The sequence below is a fragment of the Agelaius phoeniceus genome, chromosome 19 (assembly GCF_051311805.1).
Source record: "Agelaius phoeniceus isolate bAgePho1 chromosome 19, bAgePho1.hap1, whole genome shotgun sequence".
Lineage (NCBI taxonomy): Eukaryota > Metazoa > Chordata > Aves > Passeriformes > Icteridae > Agelaius > Agelaius phoeniceus.
The window spans coordinates 7,867,196-7,883,916 of NC_135283.1; the positions used below are offsets into that span (position 1 = coordinate 7,867,196).

Here is a 16,721-nt window from a genome sequence, read left to right on the forward strand (position 1 = left end):
TTGATGTATTAACAGAAAATGCACATGGAAATCTTCTTAACAACTTCACACAACTTCATTTTCTTATTTAACCAAGAATCCTGCAAAGTTTTGAAAACAACTTCCTAGCTTTTTTTTCTTGAAATTGATTACTAGTATTTAAATTCACAAAAAACCTTCCTTATGGCTCATACAAATTATTGTGTAAGCAAAGGTGACAGCCACCTGAGAATACTGATGCTAGTTCATATTTGGTGGTATTATTACTCAGGAAGGAAATTCTGAACATCATACAACCATCTTCTTTCTACGTAAACAGTGTCATTCCTGTGCCACCAGTATCTGCATCTTCAAATGAACAACATCTAGTGAGGGCTTATTCCAGCATTCTGTCCATAGGACATCTTTACTTCCTCTGCTCTGTGTTCCTTCTATGCTGAACAATATCATTAAAAGGACAAAATCTCTAAAGTCGTAATACAAATAATGACTATTCTTCCCAGAAACTACAACTCAAAGGCCTAAATATGACTTTGAAGGAAAGCAAGGGCTTTCATTTCTGTCTAAAGGACAGAAATGGTTTTTGTGGTCCTTCAGCCTGTTTGTATTTCACATTTGCATCTGCACAAGGAAACTAGATTCTCTTTTCAAACAAGCAATTCCAAGTAGCAAAAGCCTTAATTCAGTATGCCAAGAAAATAAAAATATTGTTCCTGAAGTTCACAGATAAATTATTTCCCAATCACATGGAAGAGCCAATAATTAAAAAAAAAATTCTAAATCTCAGTATAATTTCTTCCAAAACAATCAATCTCTCATATGCACAAGTAACTGACTCATAAAAAAATTAAGTATAAAATATTTTGAAAATACATATACACCTCTTTTTAATAGATTACATTACTTTCCATATACTAAGTCTCCAATAATTTATGAATGTAAGACACCAAAGAGTCAATTGTATACCTTTATCATTACTTATTTTAAATAAGAAACACAGCACAAGTGCTGTATTCAGTGTAATTTATACTTAAATGTTATATAAATACACAGCCAAAGAGATAACACTGAACCTTTGTTTAATAAGTTATATTAATAATGATTAAAGAACAGTGTTCAATTCAGTGAATGACATTATCCCTTTGAAGAGCAGCCCCTAATAGGCCCTAATCCAAATAACCACTGGAATTAGCAGGAGGAAGATCACAGGTTTAAACAGACACTGAATCAAGCATTTGCTAATGTTCAGGAAAGATCCATGTACAGCAGACCTGTCTTGAGTCTTCACTTCTGAAACAAGTGAATGAATAAGAAAGGAAGAAAAAAAAAAAAAAAAGAAAATACTGCCACACTCCTTAATTCACATTCCAGGAATCTGCAGCACTAGTGCTCAACTAGTGGGTTTTTTAAGTAACACGTTGAATGAATGACCAGTGCTGAAGTGCTAAATACAATCTGCAATCCTGTGCTGAGGCAATCCCTTAACAGGCTTCCTGACATCGCCTACTTGCACTGTTATCCAGACATTCCAGCTAGATAATTTGCTACAAAACCCAGTGTAAAAAGGATGGCAGAGGCAACATACAGAGCATTAGGGCCACTCAGATATCTACAGATCTTAATCCTTTTTACTAAGACCAAAGATAATGAGGAATCCTGAAAAAAACCCCAAAATCCCCAGGGAGAAAAAAAAAAAAAGAAAACAAGACTGAAGCATGTATACATCCTCTGTGTGGTCAAAATTACCTGAAACCACAGCCTTAACCATGTGGCAGAAGCATCCCACCATTCACTCATTCCCTTTATTCCCTCCAAAAAAAAAAAAAAAGGAAGAAAAAAGAGAAAAAGCAAGCAAACACGGTGTGAGTGTGTACAGTATCAGGTATTAGTGCTAGAGGGAGATGGAGAGCGATGGGAGCCCCTGCAGGACTGCTCCCACTGGTTTAGAAGCCTGGGCTCCTCCTGTTTGAAAAGGAAAGGAGGGCGGGAGCTCAAGGAACACTGACAGCTAAATGCATGGCATAAGCAGCTGCACAGAATGGGACAGCTTCTTTCTGTCTCAGGATATTACTGTCACAATGGCAAAGAGAGCAGCGAGCTGCAGTTTGCTGTTCTCACTGTGGTACTTTAAAAGTACCTGATCTGAGGAGCACTGGACAGCTGGCATATCCCACTGAGCTAAATAGGTAAGTGTGAGATTTCAATGACAAGAGGCAGCAGGTTTTGCTGTTCTAAAAAGCGAGAGAGAGAATTTTTCTGATGGTACCAATGGGCACCCGTGGAAGGTCAGCCTGGGGTGCTGGCAGTGTCACCCGCGTGCCTAGTGGCAGATGGTGCCAGTCTGTAGGGATAAAAGGAAGGCTGACGCACACTGTGGGCTGACAGCGATGTTATTTGCTCAGGAATAAAGGAGCTTTGGGGCAGGTGCAGGCAGGACAAATTAACAGGGATGCTGAGCCCCCAGTGTTCATGTGTGCCCAGCCCAGGGGCTCAAGGGGTGGATAAACTGGGAGGTGCTGCAGGAAGCACAATGGGGCTGCCAGGGGGCTGTGGCTGGGACACAGCCCAGGCCAATCTCTGCATGGTCCCAGGAGAACTTTGGAGCTGACTCTCCTTACAGACATCCAGGCTGAACACTGAGATGGCCACCAGGACCCCGGATCTCCCTCCAGCAGTGCCTTGCTTGTGCTGCTTGTGTTCCCATTTCTGGACTTCTGCAATGGCTAGAGGGCAGAGGCAGCCTGTGGGAAGTGGAGCAGTGGGAGATGCAGGCAGCCTGCACACCCATGGGGTTCCCCGAAGTGTCCCGAACTAGAAAACTGGCCACCTCACCACTCCTGCCTCCTCCAATGTAATTATTCCAGCATGACCAACATGACAAATTACAAGGGCTTTTGTAGTCAAAAGAAAGTGTTTTCCCCAATAATAAATTGTTCAAATCCTTTATGCTAGACAACTAGCCATGCCTATTCATTAATTGGACAAGTTCTGGTGACAACTGAAATGACCTGACTTTCTACATATTGAAGGGAGAGCAATCTTTGCAAGCTTAAAATAAAGCTGTAAATCCCAGCCAGCACAGAGGCTCCCTGAATGGGACTTTTTTTTTTTAAAGAAAAAAAAAAATCACAGCACAGACATATTAAAGCTCATTTTAAAAGCAGAGACACTTTACTGTTACCCTTTGCAGACCCTGAATTGTGGTACCAGAACATGACAACTCCATCAACAAATCACAAACCCTTCAGGATCTGCATATCAGCCAAGCTTAAGAACTTCAAGAGATACGAAATTCTGGGATCACGGCAATGCTGGAAATAATTATCACGATCAGGTACACTGGAATTATAAGCATCTTTATCAGTACACCGTATTGTCTACTGCAACCAATGAATGATAATTAAGACACACGTACTGGAATTATGGGGGAGAGGGAAGTGATGAGAGTCGATTTCTGTCACAACCCACTCACACTACATCATTCATGGATTTTTCGACTACAGTTTTGACCTGGGTTTAACTGTTCCTCTTGCCCCTTAATAAGGGGACACTTGGGAACCCTGTACGGTATCTCCCCCCCCGCCCCGCTCCCGCTCCCTTGCCCTTTCTGTGCTTGCCGCATACCTGAAATGCAGACGATGAAATTCGCTTGCAGAAGAAAAAGCACCTCCCAAACAATTTCCATCCTCCGATTCTCATGCCAAGTGCATCCCTCGGCGAAAAAAAATAACAAAGATCAATATCGCAGTTTGAACGATCCCAGCAAATTTCCTTTCGGACTTGCAGACTGTATTCCCCAGATGTGCTGACAACACATGTCCGAGCTCTCTCTCCGCACGGCTCAAGTGAGATCCCTTCCCTTTCTTCGCCCTCCAAAAAAGATCACGAAGCCAACTGCCAACACCGGGCTCTTCCTCCTCGAGCGAGAAAAAATTCCACCAGATTTCCCAACACGACATAGACAACAAACCCCGACCGATCCGATATCCGGAGAGTCTCTATTCCAGGGGCGGCCGGGCGCAAATTAACCCCAAAACTCTGCACGTCTCAGCAGGGCAGTGCCGGCATGCCGGGCAAGGAAGCGGCGGAGGGAGGGGGATTCCCCTCCTGTTGCTGCTGCTACAGAATGAGCGGAAAGAGATTAATACCGGCTGCAAGCCCCGCCATCCCCGCCGCGCTCGGAGCGCGCAGCCCCGGCTCCCCGGCCCCGCCGCAATCCCGGCGCGCCGCGGCGGCTCCGCCAAGCGACTGCAGGGGTCGGGCTTGCCCCGCGCACCGAGCGCCCTGCCCCGGCATGCACCCCCGCAGCCCCCCGCAAGTGAGAACGGGGCTGTATGGCAGCGGAGGAGGGGTGTGTGTGTGTGTGTGTGTGTCCCAATGCGAACAGCACAAGTGCGGAGTCCGCATCAAGTGCGGCTTTTGCGCATCGCCCGGCTTGGCCGAGGACGCCAGTATTTTAAAACTTATTTAAAGAAGAAGGAAAAGACATTCAGACTCAAACTTCTGTCGGGTTGGTGGCGGAAAGGCACCGGGAGGCTCTAACCGAGAGTTAGCGAATTGCCTGCGCTGCAGTGCACATCTGATAGCATTCCCCGGGTACAACATTCTGCATAGCTTCCCCTCCCTCCCCCGGCCACAAAAAAAAAAAAAAAAAAAAAAAAAAAAAAAAAAAAAAAAAAAAAAAAAAAAAAGGCAGCTCCAGTTTTGGGGCAATCCCTCACCTTACCCCCAGATATCCTCCTGGTTTTTATCTCTCCCAGCTCACCGGACGTGCCGCTCCAGCCTGCAGTTCCAAAAACAAATCGAGGTCAAGCTGCGAGCCGTCGGCTGCCACCGCCTACCTCCACCTCAGCTGTCGGGAGGTACCATAGCTGCTCGGAGCTCCCCCTGCTCCCCGGACCACAGCTACTCCGCCATGTCCCCGGGCTGCAGCCGGTGCTGCGGGGGCCGCTAGCGACAGCTGCGGGCACGGCGGGGCTGGGGCGGCGGCGCGCACGGGCGCGGGCTGGGGGGCGCGCTCCGCCGCGGAGGCGGTGCTTGCGCGGGCGGCGACGGCGGGGCTGCTCTGCGCCGGGACCGGGCCGGACGGAGTGGGGGCAGAAGGGGAGGCACGCCCGACCGACTTCCCACGGGCGCCCGGCTCGCCGGGCTGTCTTCTGCATTCCAGAGGATGTTGCTCACTTGCGTTTAAATGTGCGGCCAATTTGATTTTGCTCTTCTCCGCTACCCCAGGGGGAAAAAAAAAAATAAAAAGAGGCGCACCTGGCGCGGGGAAAGCCTGGTTTCCTGGCTGCGGATGGGGAAATTGGGCACAGCAGGCAGCGCTGGAAGAGGCAGGGGGCCGTGGGCTGCGGTGGTGCGCGGGGCTACCCCGGGCCGCGCCGCCCGCCGGGATGGCTCGGGCTGTCGTGGAAGAAGGGAGGGGACAGGGGCTCAGGGCAGGTGTGAGTAGGTGCAACCGCTTCGACTGCGGATGCCTTCGATGATCACGGCAAGGCAGAGGAAGGGGGGAGGGAGAAAGATGCTTTGGGTAGCAAACTGATCTCCCAGCTCTTGGAAGGTGTGCGGAGGTCATACTACAAACCCTCCAGAGGGGGATGCATGCAGAATAGGTTGAAAACAGATTGGTTTGTAAACAGTTCTCAAACCTGGGCATACTTGGGGCAAACAAGGGCATACTTGTAAAATGCACCTTTGTGTGGATTCTAGCAAAAGGAGGATGCCTAGATCTCTGAATGGAGAAGGAAACCATCTTGAAGAGAAGAAACTACAGGGCTATGTTATTCCCATAGTCTCTGAGAGATGTGTGGAACTCCCAGGTTTCAAATATACCTGATGGTATTTAATTGTGGCAGATCAAGAAATCCTTGAGTGCTTCAGAGCAAATGGATGGGACAAAATCATCACTGTTTTGAAAGGAAGAATTAGACTGCAGGCACTTAATAGTCAGTTTGATGCTTGTGTTTATTTTGCTGGTTTCCAGGGTAGTGCAAGTGCTCTTTGCACTGCAGCAGTGTCTACTGATGTTTACTCCATCTCTTCTTATGGCTTACAAAGAGATTCAGGATTCTATCAAATTAATTGCTATTATCTGCCCACTGAGAACAGCGCGGCTGGACATGAGGCATTGTCATTCAAGGTTTATGGACAAGAATTCTCATATATATTGATGGGGCTGTACAGCAGGAGGAAATCCTTTCCCTGACAGGTTTGCAGAATGCTGAGTTTCATTTTAATACTTAAGTATTCTATGCAATTCTCTTCTTTAGGCCTTATTAAAAACGAGATTAATATCTCCTCTTCTGGGATTATAGAAGGTATGAGTAGCATTATCTATCTCTAGTGTAGATGTATGTAAGCACATCTAGGAAATGCTCAGTAAAGATTTCCACTGATGTTTACTAAACTCCTTTACTCAAACAGATAAATGTTTTCCATGGATTTGCCTGTGAATTCTCTTTTTGATTTTCCCAAATAATTTGTTACAATAACATCCCAATCTAGAACATGATAAACCCCTTTATTAGAGAGAGACCTTGTCTTTTATATTTACACAGTCATCCTTGTTCCCAAACTAGTCTCCTTGAAATTATGGCATCACCTGTGGGGAAATAAATGTCACAAGCAAGTGAGATGACCTGTTGTAAAAGGGTGTGTTGACCACTAGGTCAGCAAAGAACTGAATTGGTGATGAGAGAATGCCAAATCCTAAGGGCAAGCTCATGTTTAATTCCTACTGACGATCAATCACACTTTAATATGAGTTTAATGGCAGAAAAAAAATAGGTAGTTGATGCTGGCTGCTAGCAGGTAGCCAAAATTCCCAAATATATTAAATTTTGTGCATGTTTTTAGTAAGCTTATCATCCTCATGCAAACCTTATAATTATTTCAGTCGCCTGTGATAAATAAGTAGTTCATGACTCAGACTGAAAAATCTGTAAAAGATCAAAGGTAACTTGGAAGTTTCCTTCACCTGAAAAACACAGTAGTGAACTTGGAAACTGGATGGTTTTTTAAATCTAGATAAATAATAATGAATTAATTCTGCTGTCATTTCCTCTCTGTGATGTGATTTGACTGGCAGTGGCCTTCATGCTTGGTTTTGAAGTCATTATGCCCATATTGGCTCCTGCAGCTCCCCAGGAAAACTTAGTTCAATAAAGTTGAATAGATGCCAATATGGGCCTGTTCCAAAGCCCACTGAAATCAATTGGAATATTTCTGCAGACTGAGAAGATGTTTGGATCAGGCTTTCACTGCAGAATTTGGCATAGTCTGTTTGATCCCAAGGGAAATGGTTTAATATAGTAGGGTGTATTTGAGAGAGGAGCAGAAAACATCACTCTGCTGTGTACATTGCAGGGTCATTCCAAACAGATGAAAATTCTGGCTGCAGCTCCCATTTTTTTTATTGTAGGTGTTTCCATTCAAAGCTCCTGTAGCTCACTAAAAAGAAGGGGGTTGATATTTACTGCCCTTATTTGAATTCCATTCCTATTTATACAGTTGACTAAACTTCTTAAACTTAATCTTGGCAACCTTTAAGCTGTACTGGAGTCATTGGACTGACTACTCATGTATGGAAGTTAAAATGACTGCAAAGTGGATTCAGACAGGTCTCTGAAGCATGTTTGTGTAGGTCAGTTGTGAGGATTTTGCTATCTCACATTTTTGGCTGGGACTTCTGGCAGCTTAGAAGCATTCAATATATTAGTTACAAGCTGGACACCCAAGTTTCTTCAGGCCAGATTTACATAGAAACACCTTTTTAGCTCTGTAAACAGAGTTTAAAGCATACTTACTAACTCCACATGCTGAAAGGTTTTTTTAATACTAACATAACAGAGGTTCATACCCGCTCAGAGGAGCCAGCGCTTGACTCATTTGGCTCAAAATTAGCTTGGATCAGGAAATATCAATTGTAGAAATTATTCTGAACTGGGGAGCTTCTGAGCTAAATAGGTTGACCTGTGGCTTCCCCTGTGTCACTGGAAGAGGTTGCTGACATTGCTCACTCCTGCCCTGCTGAAGGTTCCCCCAGTCAGGTACTGGAGTTTTCCTGTGCATTCCCTGGCTCAATGCTGTTAAAGTAAGTCCCATCAGCAAGGGCCTTCTATTGAAGTTGGTTAAAGATTCTGGCATATTTCCAGCAATTAAAGAGCAGTTCCCACTCTTTCTCAATTTCTCCCTGTCCCAGGGGCTTCTTGCCCCATGGCAGGGATGATGGAAGAACTTGTGAGTTTTTTGTCTATGTCTGAGCTCAGCCCTCTTAGCCACATGTCTCATTATAAGCTTTTAGGTAGCCTCACTCAAATTACAAAGATATTTAAGTAACTTCTTAGTTCAGAGGTTAAGGAAGTCACCATTGAAAAGCCACTGGTGAATTGCTGAGAATGTGGCTATACTCACTGGTAATGTTGCCACATCATTTCTAGTGTTCCTGTTCCACCTTTTGTTACTGCCATGATTGTATTTGCTGATGTCTTCAGTGCTTATAAATAATGCTGATCTCACTAGGAAAACTGATAAAAAATTTAACATATCATTATAAAAATACAGCCCCCTAAGAACCCATCTGTTCAGTAAGCATTAAAGTGATTATTTTCTCGTATTGATAGTCCTTATCAAAACTGAGATGGAATTTCCATTTTGTTGGTAGAGATAATGATGCAATTTATTTGAAATAAAAGCACACCCAACAAAGGAAGAGGGTAGATGATTGACACTTAACTATGAGGTCAATCAATGTGTTTTTCCTTTGAGTCAGTCTATTCATTATCATAAAGACTTACTTTCAGTCCAACTCCCCTTTTTCATGTCTGAACTCCAGAAAACAGTGCTAAGACATCAGGTATTTGTGAAATAACATTCTTCAAATTTAAAAAGCCATATGTAAAATGCTGTGATTTAGTTTCTCTGTGAGAAGTCAGTCACAAAAGTGTTTAAAATGTCATATGATCCTGCAGTTCCTCAACAAACCCCAGTAGGTTTCCTAGGATTCTTATCAGTGTAGCACCCACAGATTTGGGGTTTTCTGAGTAGGCACATAGAGTGGGAAAACTGATTTTTTTTTTGCTAGTGTCAAAGTCACCAGATGAAATTGACTTCAGGTGGTAAGGTGGTTACAGTCATTGTAGTGTTCATATTTCATATCATATTTCATATTTCCCGTAGCTGGGGAGTAGATTAGGAAACTTGCCTGTTAAAAATAATTAAAAACATGAAAAAATAGGATTTGGGGATTGAGTTGTTTTTTGTACTAACTGACTGCAGTATACTCCAAGAGAGGTGGATGATGAGAAGGGACATTCTTGCAATCCGGCTTTTGGCTGACTCACATCAGAGATAATGGGCAGATGGAAGTTTTGCCAAACTCCCAGTGTTTCAGCAGGGTCATTAAGGCAAACAGGGATATTTGGCCTCTATTGGTGCCTCTTCTATGACCCTTTCTTTTATCAACGGTCGCAGGTGACTGGTTTCCCACGCTGCTTGTAACTGCACCTTGGCCCAGAACCTGTGCAAGACCATTTCTGCCACATTCAGGCAACTTCTGTTGGTGTGAGGGAGACTATTTCTACAACCACCTGCACTCGCTACAAAGCAGAAAAGAGAACTTTTTGCTTTCTGTTTCTCTGCCTTCCTCCTTATCGCTTGCAAGCTTGAATTAATTAAAAGATCAAAAGCAATATGTATTTTCTGATATTGAGAATTCTTTGTCATCTCACTATAAAAGTAAAGAACATGAATCTTGAAACATTTCCTGAAATGGATCTCACTGCTTCCACATTACAGACTTTGACAGCCAATTGTCACCTGGTGCCTGTTTAATATAATTTCTTAGAAATGATGATTGCAAAATCATAGTAATATTCTGGATGTGTGAGTCGAGGTAGCTATGCTGGAAATTTTAAGTAGATGTTGCTTTTGAGGTGGATTGAGTTGAATACTTATGTTCCAATGTTCCACTAGAGCATGAGCTAAGAGGTATTGTGCTAAGATTTGCCACCAGGATGTTTGTCAGGAAAAAGGTAAACTCTGAGCACACATTGATTCCTGTGTGACTGCCCAGGGTGAGGTGCATGAACTCATTAGAAGTTGTTCTCTCCTGAGCTTTGTTCTAGAACCTAAAGGAGGAACATTTAGGAAAAAAAGTCACATTCCTTGGCTTCTCTCTGTGTGGAGGGTTTGGTTTGTGCCTGTGTGGAAAATGAAGCACAATCTTGTTGAAATTATTGCCTGTTTCTAGTTGCAATTTTTCTGTATTAATGCATTTTGTTTTTTCTGGCAAATACATTGTCTTTTTCTGCAGTTATGAATAGCAATTAAGAAGGAAGAGAAGCATGCTTAGTAGCTAGCATCCTTCTTGTCTCTCTAGTTTTTTTAACATTTTGTAGTCAAGGTTTTCTTTAAACAGATTTTTATTCTGCAAGAAAATACATTACATCTCCAGTAGAATTTTTTTAAGCAAAATCAGTTGAGTACTGCAAAACCAGAGATTAACATGCTCAACATTAAATGTTCTTCTGTGCAACTTCTCACATCTTGCAAATGTCTGTAAAGCAGCAAATATGGGCCTGAGCTCCTCCCCATTAAAGTGAGTGGGAGGCTCACCCTTTGATTTTTGGCACATCTCCATTGAAATTAAGTCTCAATTTGGCTAGATAACTTTCATCACAAAAGTAATTGAGCAAGTGGAATTATTAATGTGCTTAAAAGAGACCATGCACTCAGGTTTTTGGGGTTTTTTTTTAAGTCCTGGAGAGGTGCAGTGTCTCATACAGCGCAACTGCAGTTTATAGTCAATAACTGGAATAGCGGCAGCTGGCACTTCCGCAGCTCCAGTGTGAACTGAACTTTTGTGTTCATTTGCAGAAGAAAGCATTTCTCTCCTAACTCCTTCCTCTATATCTTCCAGGTTCTGGGATGAATTGCTTGTGATGATGCCTGCTTCTAAATCGGCTTCATCTCCCTCACTTTTCCTCTGTAAAATGCTGCTACTCCTCACAAAGATGTAAAAAAACCAGCAGATAATGCTCGCAGTAAGCTCTGGTGATAAATACTTTGTGAGTCCTAAGAAAAGCTGTTATTTGAAGGAAGTCCATGATGACTGCTCTGCAGGTGCTACCAGTGGATTTATGGGACATGTGAAGTTTATGCTTTGTATTTTTCTAGAAGGAGAGTGGAGGAATTGACATCTATCACAATTCAAAAGGATGAGAACAAGCCCACAAAAAGAAAAGAAGACTCTTCTGACTTTTAGAAATCTTTATAAATATCATGTAATGTCATTTTCAAATACCTTGAAGGGATCATAAAACTTTGCTCTTCTCTGATCATTGTACCACTTAGAAGTGGAAAGGTATGAACAGCCATAACCCTGGCACATTTTTAACAATACTCAGGACCAAAGGGGATTGTAAGATGGAAGCTTTGATAACAAAAACATAAAGATGTCATTGTCAACTATCTCAAAATATACATGCTTGTTGTAAATGTCACATAAGCCCACAGCTAAGTGATGAATCAGAATTTCCTGTGTTTTTAAAGTGCTTCTTTTGATAAACACTTTTAACTCCTTCATGAACAAGTTATTTCGTGCCCCACAATTTGCTTTCTGTCCTTGTACTGTTAATCACTGAAACAAAAAACCTCATGCAACATGAGTTAGCTGGATATACAGGGTAGAATTTCAGTTATAATCTGCATCAAGGAAAAAAAATACTTGGAAAGTGTTTGGAACTAACATGCATGACATTGTAAAACACTTTATTAGCAATAGTATGAATTTTTTCCTCTTCATTAAAATAATAGAAGTGGTAAACTAAACTAAATGTTGGAGATATATGGACTAATTTGTCCCCAGTAGAAGTCTTCATTCAGTGAAATACTTTAGCAGATGATTAGGATTAAGTATTTGATTGTATCTTGGATCAGCTTAGAACACTCTGCTGAGAGGAAAAGAGATGAAAATTACATGATTGAGAACACCAGATATGTCAAGACAGATTTTGACCCCTTAGGCCCTGCCCCTGTGGTCACTCTTGGAGACAGGATAGTCATGATTGCAGTCAGGCCATTTCTGGAGAGCTGGAGATCCCAGAAGTTGAGATGCCTGAGTGTTTCTATCTACTGGCACTGCTAATCCCTGCCACACATGGTCCCTCACTGTTGGACAGGGAGAAGGTACTGCCTTGTTTTATGTACATGAGGTAAATCCCATGGGCTAGAGAGGAGAGAGGCAGTATTTTGGAGTTTTTAAAATGATCTATCCACACTATCTATGAACTTTGTTATTACTTCTTCATGTCATCTCTTATACACTCACCTTTACCAAAACCAAGAGCCACCAATCTCTTCTTCTTGTATGGTTTGCTCACATAAATTTGGGTTTTTCTGCAAAGCTATTGAACTTTTATTTGGGGTTAGAGATGTTTGTACTATTCAAGTGCCCTGCTATTAAATAGAATCATAATAACAATTTTTCAGTTGAGTTGCAGGTGCAGAATACAGGAACCATCTTTTGCCAAATATTACTAAGTGCATTAGATATTCATCACTTATTAAAATCTGTAATCCTAGTAAATAAAAGACAATTTTAAAATTACAGGCTGGTGGGTATCCTAACTCAACTATTAAAAACCTGTTTGTCAAGTTGTAAGTCATTAATAATTAGTATTACAAATGCTATTATGCCTTTGATTGGGGAGAAATGGACTGAAGCTAGGATTAAATTATTCAATTAGATTTAATTCCATTTGGTATGTGTTTTACTTTATGTGAATTTCAGCCTGTAAAAGGATCATGGTAGCAACCATCCAAAATGTTAATTTGTGTATAGAGCAAATAGGATGCATAATAACTTCATCATGTATTACAGCTCTGTTGACTGACAGTGTAAGTGCTACTAGACTCACTATGGTTAATTAGATTTCTTTATGCACCTTACAGTAGCATTACACACAATCATTTATAAATGAGTTTATTAACATTTCTATAGTCATATAGTGAAAGCACGTTAAAATCTTTTGCCTCTTTTGTACAAAAAATGTAAAATGCCACTAGGAAAAAGTAAAATAAAGTGAAATTCTAAGTCACATCAGTCTGTGAGTTAGCAGATCAAGTCAAAAGAACTCATGTATAAGTGGCCTGCTAACTGTTGAAAAGGTTACTAACGGCCTTGTATTTTCTAGATTTTATCTTCTGCCAGCTGACTAGAATTACATTCCCAATTTATAAACATTAGTCATATCTATCTGAGCATCTGGAAGTTCAATATTTCTTTCCCAATTTGTTGTATTTTCCTCCACATTTCATTCAATCTGTTAGCACTGCAATAAATCCATCTTTGCATTTATTTCCCAGTCTTTATCATCTGTTTCTCCCTTGTTCCTCATTAATAATTCCTTGGTATTATGGTCTTGCCATTGTGTGGATTTCTTCCTCTCTTCCTAAAACACTACTTGCCACCATGAAGAAAACAGCTTCGTAATGTGTATTTCTGTGGCAGTATTGCTCTGTGAAACACCAAAAAGAATACATTCTGTATTTCTGGCATGTTACACAGAAATCATCCATTTTAGAACCTCCACCTCTGGACAAGTCACTTCATCAATATCAATGTCAATGCAAAAGTAAAAGTCGAGATTAGGAAGGATATCTTTAAGATGTCAGGCAGAGAGTTCTCTGAAAATTCTGCCTGCAGCTGCTCTCCTGTCTGAGCTGAACAGTTCAGACACATAAAACAAACAGGAATTGACCAACAACTTTAAGTTACACCCATTTGTTTCAGTTGTTTTCCCCTGTGCAAGGCATTCTTACACAAACTCACTAGTTACTTTCCCCCAGAGATCCAGGAGCAAGTGGAGGGCTTCATAATTTATCGGTGTAGTTGGGAATTACTTTGAAATTACAGTATTGTGGGGAAGGCTCTGTAACAATTTAACTGAGCTCTAGTGACAGGAATTGGTAAAGGGGACAACTGGAAGACGAGGGCAAGGAGGCAGGTCTTGTTATTCCAGCCATATGTATTAATAGTGTTCCAGTAAGTGAAACATTTCTAGATTCAGTGTGTTTGGGGACAAAAAAAAAAAAAAGGCAGTAGAGGATTTAGTAACCCTAAGAGCAACCATTTTCAGTGTGATTCATGCATCCAAATCCTCTGGTTCTTGTTCAACACTCCTGTCTTCTTTCGTCTCACCTATTAAATGTGTCATGCATGGTCCAGCAAACAGTGAAGTCATCCTATTAGACAGCCTTCTGCAAGGCAATTGATAACATATTTTTGTTGCTAAATTAGTTATAAAGATTTGAAACGTACCAAATTTTTTGATCTGAGTCCTGCCTTGTGATGGCTGATCATGTCCACAGTAGTACAGCGCAGGAGAGCACCAAAGCCTGGACTAGGAACATGTTCAGGATGAGATACTTCCTAAGTGCAAAAAGACATTCTGGAATTAACATGATAATTCCTTGCAAATTCCTATCAGTTCTTATCAGTTGAAGAAGGAATAACTGGGAGCTCAAACCTGTTGAAATGTCTCCACTCAAGGCCATTGGTCCCGATTTTTCTGCGCTGAGAGAGTCTAGATGTGAGATCATGAAATGTGCATGGAAGAGTGTATTTTTTGTTGTCTGCCTAAGATAGACTTATAAAATATATGTACTGTATATAGAACTTATATTTGCTTTAACAGAGATAAATCTGGATTTTTTAAAATTATTCTTCTTTTTGTTTAGTAGCTCCTCACCACTTTGCCTCATAGATGTGCTTTCAGAGATGGTGTAGTATTAGAAGATGTACCTATGAACTTATATAGTATTTACATACTTAAATGTAATATGAGACCTAAGGCAAATCAGAATAAGGAATTACTATGAAAAACTAATTTCTGTGATGTTCTGGGAGCACAGATCTGATTTTTTTACTCATAAAGTGCAATATATATATATACATATATGTGTGTGTGTGTGTGTGTGTACGCAGGAAAATATTTCCTAGGATGCAGTTAGCAAGATTTGGAAAAGGGAACCCATAGTGGACCAGAACATAGGAAAAAGATTTTTATCTCTTCATATAGTATGAGGTTAACCTTCATACTGCTTTTTACCCTGAAATAATTTCTAAACAGTGGCCTTTTAGCAATACATTTCCATTCAAGTTTTAATTTTAAGCTGAAATACTAATTTTATTTGTGAGGCTGCTTTCAAAAAATCAAATATTGCACAGGGACAACTGGAACAACTGGTGTGGAGCTGCCTGCATAGAGAAGATGCAGAAGGGATACCCCACTATAGTATTTTCTGGTATTATAATTAATTACCTTTTTCTTTAGCAGAATTGTCAACAATTGAGCTGTTAGATGCTACAGGAAGTAAAGTTTTCACATGCATTCTATTTGCACCTCAGAAAAAGATTTCAATGAATATGCCTTGTAGAATTCATGTCCTTCATTCTTGAATCCGTTTCCTACAGACATTTAAATCATAGATGGTACTAATGGGCTTCTAGCACAGGACTTACTATTCTTTAGGAAAATAAAACTGAAAAGAGCTCTGTTCTCTCCTTTTTTTTTCTTTTCTTTTTTTTCCCCACCCAGAAAATAACTCAGCTTTGCAGAACCAACCTGGCTCTTGGTGCCAGGGAATTTTCACTCTGCTTGGCTGAGGCAGTTCTTTCACCTGTACTTTATTTCTTCTGCCTGCATCCAAGTCCCTTGGGGTAATGGGTTCAGAAGTAAAAAGTCCAGCACACATGAACCCCAAATAATTTGACACTGTAAGAAATACAGCTTCCACTGCTGAAATTGAAAATTCTGTGGCTTTGATCTGTTTTTCCCTGACAAACACTTGGTCAGTGTTCTGTTTTCTGGCAGTGTTAGGTCTTACTCATGGAGTTTTCCTGCGGAAACAGAGATAAGCTATGTTTGTGTGAGCTGCCTCACCTCCAGAGGGATGGGTGATATTGACTGGGGTTCACTGAGATGTGTGATAACTAGGGTGCACTCCAGTTTGCGAATCACCTGTTCACCATCTGGGTGGAGTATGCTGGCCTCCAGGTAGGGGAAATTTGTTCCCTTCTGGAGGTGCTTACCCTCATATTGACCTCTGTTTCAGGTCAGGAGTTCTCCCCCGTGCCATCACTTCAATCTTCAGGTCATGTCATGCAGATGGCCTCATTCAGGAGCAGTTCAGACTCCTGAGACCTCACTGTGTGCATGGATCCATGGGCTGCCATGACCCAAGGCTAATGCAGAGCACCTGCTCTTCTTGAATCCTTCTTGATTCTTTCTCCAAGATGATTTGCCCTCACATTTTATTTTTAAAATAGTTTATGCTGCCAACTCAGATTTTTCAAGTAGGGCCCTTCTTCACCTTTGAGTTCACTACAGTCAGGTTTCTTTCCTCAACACAGTTGTTGATAAAAGGTCCCTTTTGATCTGGCTACATCATCACCAAGACCATCATAAGATTTTATAAACCATGAAGTACAGTGGTTACACAACACTTAACACTGATCTTCATCATGAACTAGACCTGGCACAGAGGTGGTATAAATGAAAAACTCAATGGTCAGAGTACTTCCAAGGCCCCTCCACACTTCTGTCAAATTTAGGAACACGTCACTGGGTTTGTGGGCTTCCCCTAAAGAGACTGGACAGCAGGATTAGACGCAGCAACACAGTGGGACTCTGTGGTGAGAAGACATAAAGATCTTTCAAAGTCACATTGGAGATGATTGC

The 16,721-nt window shown here is 41.5% G+C and overlaps 2 protein-coding genes across 3 annotated transcripts in view; one reads left to right on the top strand and one right to left on the bottom strand.

The window, feature by feature from the left end:
• CA10 (carbonic anhydrase 10) overlaps positions 1 to 4,106 on the bottom strand; it is a 206,605-nt gene extending 202,499 nt beyond the window's left edge. The window contains exon 1 of one of the 2 annotated variants that reach the window (XM_054645049.2): positions 3,604 to 4,106. In XM_054645049.2, coding sequence (XP_054501024.1) covers positions 3,604 to 3,664 — 61 coding nt within the window. In that variant the 5' untranslated portion in view covers positions 3,665 to 4,106. The remainder of the gene's footprint in view (positions 1 to 3,603) is intronic. The other variant, XM_077188154.1, reaches the window with a different exon arrangement.
• On the top strand, positions 3,677 to 13,076 carry LOC143695533 (uncharacterized). Its single transcript, XM_077188507.1, has 3 exons — positions 3,677 to 3,683; positions 3,830 to 6,187; positions 10,898 to 13,076. Exons 1-2 carry the CDS (start codon positions 3,677 to 3,679, stop codon positions 4,519 to 4,521), a joined length of 699 nt encoding a protein of 232 aa, XP_077044622.1. The 3' UTR covers positions 4,522 to 6,187; positions 10,898 to 13,076.
• Positions 13,077 to 16,721: the final 3,645 nt, after the last annotated feature.